General features: G+C 43.3%; 1 protein-coding gene across 1 annotated transcript in view; it reads right to left on the bottom strand.

The window, feature by feature from the left end:
* Positions 1-6,000, bottom strand: part of herc2 (HECT and RLD domain containing E3 ubiquitin protein ligase 2) — a 64,116-nt gene that overhangs the window by 23,313 nt on the left and 34,803 nt on the right. The window contains exons 46-53 of the mRNA XM_079220891.1: positions 5,678-5,820; positions 5,496-5,594; positions 4,821-4,989; positions 4,612-4,737; positions 3,549-3,657; positions 2,931-3,070; positions 2,380-2,570; positions 718-823 (exon numbers count right to left, since the gene is read on the bottom strand). Of these exons, the coding sequence (XP_079077017.1) occupies positions 718-823; positions 2,380-2,570; positions 2,931-3,070; positions 3,549-3,657; positions 4,612-4,737; positions 4,821-4,989; positions 5,496-5,594; positions 5,678-5,820 (1,083 nt within the window). The remainder of the gene's footprint in view (positions 1-717; positions 824-2,379; positions 2,571-2,930; positions 3,071-3,548; positions 3,658-4,611; positions 4,738-4,820; positions 4,990-5,495; positions 5,595-5,677; positions 5,821-6,000) is intronic.

Here is a 6,000-nt window from a genome sequence, read left to right as displayed (position 1 = left end):
ATGATGAAAAGAAATAAGACAACATGTTTATACAAGAAGAACTATTAAAATATAAAATATTACAGAGATATATAATAAATACTGGATATATAAAGCAAGAAAAGCTTAGCTTCTGTGTAAAGTAAAGTAAAACTAAACGTGTGTGTGTAAACTTTTAACCCTTTAAGAAGACGTTGCTCTGATGTCTTTAAAAGGTCAAAATGTCTGCTCAAATAAAAAAGCCATAAAATGATTAGAACAAACATGAGAAAACAACTCAATCTAGTGGAAAATAGATGTAGAAAAGATTAAAAAGCTGATATGATAGAATGAATGATTTGCTGCAGTGATGGATCAGACATTGTGGTTTTAATGGGTTTCAAGGGAACATTTGTCCTTGTGTCCTTGTATTTTGGCTGCACAGTGTGTTATAAACGTATGATAGGGGCTATCATACGTTTATATACGTTGTATATACATATATATATGTATGTGTATATATATGTATGTGTATATATATGTGTGTATATGTATATATATATGTGTATATGTATATATATGTGTGTATATGTATATATATATGTGTGTATATATATATATATATATATATATATATATATATATATATACATATACATATATATATATATACATATACATATATATATATATATATATATATATACATATACATATACATATATTATATAATGTAAAGCAGTGAGCAGTGAGACTCGCCTGACACCACCACCAGGGACGGCATGTAGCTGCTGTCTGCCGGATCCACCGCCATCTTCAGCCGGTGAACGAGGACGTCAGGAAAGAGCTCCAGACGGATCCAGTGCTGAGGGAGAGGAGCGTCCTGTCAGGTGATCCATCTACAGACCAACTACAACCCTACAGACCAACTACAGACCAACAGACCAACTACAACCCTACAGACCAACTACAGACCAACAGACCAACTACAACCCTACAGACCAACTACAGACCAACTACAACCCTACAGACCAACTACAGACCAACTACAGACCAACTACAACCCTACAGACCAACTACAGACCAACTACAACCCTACAGACCAACTACAGACCAACTACAACCCTACAGACCAACTACAGACCAACTACAACCCTACAGACCAACTACAGACCAACTACAGACCAACTACAACCCTACAGACCAACTACAGACCAACTACAACCCTACAGACCAACTACAGACCAACTACAGACCAACTACAACCCTACAGACCAACTACAACCCTACAGACCAACTACAGACCAACTACAGACCAACTACAACCCTACAGACCAACAGACCAACTACAACACTACAGACCAACAGACCAAATACAACCCTACAGACCAACTACAGACCTACAGACCAACTACAACCCTACAGACCAACTACAGACCAACTACAACCCTACAGACCAACTACAGATTAACTACAACCCTACAGACCAACTACAACCCTACAGACCAACAGACCAAATACAGACCAACTACAACCCTACAGACCAACTACAGACCTACAGACCAACTACAGACCAACTACAACCCTACAGACCAACTACAGATTAACTACAACCCTACATACCAACTACAGACCAACTACAACCCTACAGACCAACTACAACCCTACAGACCAACAGACCAACTACAACCATACAGACCAACAGACCAAATACAGACCAACTACAGACCTACAGACCAACAACAACCCTACAGACCAACTACAGACCAACTACAACCCTACAGACCAACTACAACCCTACAGACCAACTACAGACCAACAGACCAACTACAACCCTACAGACCAACAACAACCCTACAGACCAACTACAGACCAACTACAACCCTACAGACCAACAACAACCCTACAGACCAACTACAGACCTACAGACCAACTACAACCCCACAGACCAACTACAGAACAACTACAACCCTACAGACCAACTACAGACCTACAGACCAACTACAACCCCACAGACCAACTACAGACCAACTACAACCCTACAGACCAACTACAACCTTACAGACCAACAGACCAACTACAACCCTACAGACCAAAAACAGACCAACAGACCAACTACAGACCAACTACAACCTTACAGACCAACAGACCAACTACAACCCTACAGACCAAAAACAGACCAACAGACCAACTACAGACCAACAAAAACCCTACAGACCAACTACAGACCAACTACAGACATGGGTCAAAACCGGGTTCATACACATTTAGACCAAACCTCCATGACTTCAGACCAAACCTCCATGACTTCTCCAAAACCTTTGGTATTTTTTTTATTTTTTGAAGGACTTTTCCAGGCCTGGAAATAACCATTTTAAAATGCCACGACTCGTCCAGGTTCTCCGTGGCCGTCATCCTCACCTTCCCCTGCGAGCCCGAGGACTGCCAGCTCTGGTCGCTGCAGTCCATGAGGCGCGCCGCCTGGTTCACGGAGGACGACACGCTGAGGCTCTTCACGGCGCGCGACCAGTCGTCGATCAGCATGCCGCGCTGCCCGCTCTGCTGCTTCTTCTGCTGCTTCCCCGAGCGGCCGCAGAACGCCGGCGCCTGGCCTGGAGGGACGGGAGGTTGGTGGAATAATGAGGTCAAAGAGATTATTTTATAGTCACCATTAGTGTTAGTGAAGTGTAACAATGAGCTCAGAGCTTTCGGAAGTTAAACATCATATCTAATCTCTAAAATCTATTTTATATTCCTGTGAAAACATCTGGATGTATTCTAGTTTATCACCAACACTACATTTTACTGGATTACATGTGAACGCATCATGAGAACGTCATCATTTACCTTCAGCCAGTACTCATGTTCACTGAGCAGAGCCTGAACGCATCATGAGAACGTGTGTGTATGTTTACAAAGTCACATGATCAGAGAAACATCCCAGATGCATTGTGGGTTGGCGTGCGACTAACCCGGCTCGTTGATTCTGCCATAGGAATGTCTGGTGTGGTGTTTGCGGGTCTTGAAGCAGCTTTCGCAGAAGTCAAAGTCGTCGCAGTTCCTGCATTTGAACCTGGGGCCGTTGATGGGGAACATCTGGCAGCCGTCACACCTGCAGGGACACGGGTTCAGGTTGAGGGACACGGCGGGGACATCATGATGTCTTTAAAACCTTTTAGAAACCAATCCTCCCCTAGGGGGGGCAGACTGAGTGATTGTTATATAAAACTGTAAATCATAGCTTGGTTTATGAATAAAAGCCCCAAACTGCTGTATTTGGATGTATTGAACGCCATAAGTAAAATACAAGAGAAATATATGTTTTTTTTATTTTATTTTTATTAGGCGGACCTGAAACCTTTTCATTTGTTTCTGTGTGTCATCTTCATTTACTCTTAACCAATAACATATAGACTGATATGTACACATCTGAACACAATCTCACATGTGTACCTTTTATTATAACCAACATTATTCAGATAGCTCTAGTGGTTGCAGAGATACACCCTTTTTAGTTTGGGGATGACGTTTAGAGGAAAGGGCCCAGAAATAGGGGGTGTTCTGTTGGTTAAATCAGACGGGACTCGTACCTCACTCCGGGATGCACGCTGGGCACCAGCTCCATCTCAGACAGCAGGCCGGTCCAGTGGGACTGCTGAGGGAAATCCACGATCACGTCCTTCCCGTTGGCGCTGAAAGCTGAAACAAGGAAACGGGACATTTAAACCGCTGACGGCATCTTGAACGGAGCCGTTCATTTAGATTGTAAACAGAAGAAAGATCGAAGACACGGTTAACGTTCTAAATAGTTTGATCGGAACCGACCAGATGAACCAAAACAAAGAAGACAATTTATCTTCATGAGGCTAAAAAACTCCACCGGAGGTTTGAGCTTCTGTAGAAACAAGAAAAGTCTGTAAACGAGGCGTTTTCTTAAATAAACACAACATAATTAAATAAAGAATGTTTAAATAAATAAGAATAGTTAATACATAAGAATATATAAATAAATTAGACTAATTAAATAAAAAGTTAAATATAAGAACAGTTAAATACATAAAAGTTAAATAAAAAAGATTAAATAAATAGGAATAGTTCATTAAATAAATAAGAATTATTAAATAAGAATAGTTAAATATAAGAATCATTAAATAAATACAAGTTTAATAAACAAGAATCATTAAATAAATAAATTATAGTTAATTAAATAAGAATATTTAAATAAATAAGAATGATTAAATAAATTAGAATAATTAATTCAATTAGAATACTTAAATAAGAAAAGTTAAATATAACAAGAGTGAAATAAATAAGTTGAACAAATAAGAATGATTAAATAAGAATAGTTGAATAAATAATGCTACACGATGAATAGAAAGCTTCATACGGTGATCAGAGGTACTGGCGCCCCCTTGTGGACTAAAGAGGTACTGTTTGGTTCTGGCGCCCCCTGTGGTCTAAAGAGGTACTGTTTGGTTCTGGCGCCCCCTGTGGTCTAAAGAGGTACTGTTTGGTTCTGGCGCCCCCTGTGGTCTAAAGAGGTACTGTTTGGTTCTGGCGCCCCCTGTGGTCTAAAGAGGTAGTGTTGGTTCTGGCGCCCCCTGTGGTCTAAAGAGGTACTGTTTCCAGGAGGACGCTCCAGAGAACGCTCACCTTTCACGACCCCGACGCTCCTGTGGGTGACGGAGCCCCACTTGTACTTGGGCGTGGTGACGGAGGGCTTCACTCTCACTTTGTCTCCGATCTTGATGTGAGAGGGAGAACTTTGTGGAGGGAATCCTGGAAGAAGACCAAGACTCGTCAGAGCGGGAAGAGAAAACAACAACAAGGCCTCGCTGCTCGTCAGAGACCCGGTCGCTCACCCAGCAGCTCGATGTGGATGTACCGGACCCAGTAGGTTCCTCCTTTCTGCTGCCAGTCGCACTGCACGTTCAGGTCGTGGAGCCCGTCCCGGTCCAGCTTGATCACTTTGCCCACGTCTCCGTCGTACACTTCCTCGTACGTCCTGCAGCACTTCACCATCATGCTCACCTGGAGAGAGAGGGAGCCAGGCCGGCCTCGTGTCACCAAGGAAGGCTAGCGAATGTTCAAAAGGCCGCTAGAGCCAAGGGTTAGAATGACCACCAGGGGGAGACTCCTCTGGTTGTATAGAAGCCTATGCTTCATGTGTTAAAGCTGCATTTTCTCTCCTGATCACCAGGGGGTGACTCCTCTGGTTGTATAGAAGTCTATGCTTCATGTGCTAAAGCTGCATTCTCTCTCCTCTGGTTGTATAGAAGTCTATGCTTCATGTGTTAAAGCTGCATTATGGTTGTATAGAAGCCTTTGCAGCATGTGTTAAAGCTGCATTCTCTCTGGTTGTATAGAAGCCTATGCTGCATGTGTTAAAGCTGCATTCTCTCTGGTTGTATAGAAGCCTATGCTGCACATGTTAAAGCTGCATTCTCTCTGGTTGTATAGAAGCGTTTGCTGCATGTGTTAAAGCTGTATTCTCTCCATGGTTGTATAGAAGCCTATGATCATGTGTTAGGGGGTACCTGGATGTTCTCCCTCACGTACACGGCGTAGTCGTCGTTGCTCTGGAAGTCCGATCTCTTCTTGAAGGTCTGGCTCTCCGTCACCACGGCGCCTGCAGGCTGAAGACGCAGAGCGCTGCGGTTACAGAAGAGCGACTCTGTTGTTGTTACTACGGCAGGAATGAAGGAGGAAAGCAGCGTACCACGGGGAACACGGGCTCGGCCTCCTCCAGCTCCTCCAGCACCTCCTCGTCGGAGTACTCGTCGGACACGGTGTCCACGTCCGACAGCTCCGTGACGTGGACGTCCGGGTGGTCCAGCAGCCAGCCCACCAGAGCCTCCACGCCTGAGGAGGACATCACTCTGAGCAGGGTTCACTGAACACACATTCTGACCAGTGGACTTCCAGGACTTTTCACCTAATGTCCATGACTTTTAACCAAATTTCTATGACTTTTAACCAAATTTCCATGGTAATCCATTTTTCATGGAAATTTCCATGACTTTTCCATGACTTTAAACCAAA

This window comes from Taurulus bubalis, assembly GCF_910589615.1.
Source record: "Taurulus bubalis genome assembly, chromosome: 7".
NCBI lineage: Eukaryota > Metazoa > Chordata > Actinopteri > Perciformes > Cottidae > Taurulus > Taurulus bubalis.
The sequence above is the reverse complement of the archived record's forward strand: the minus strand, read 5'-3'. Positions and strand labels throughout refer to the sequence as shown.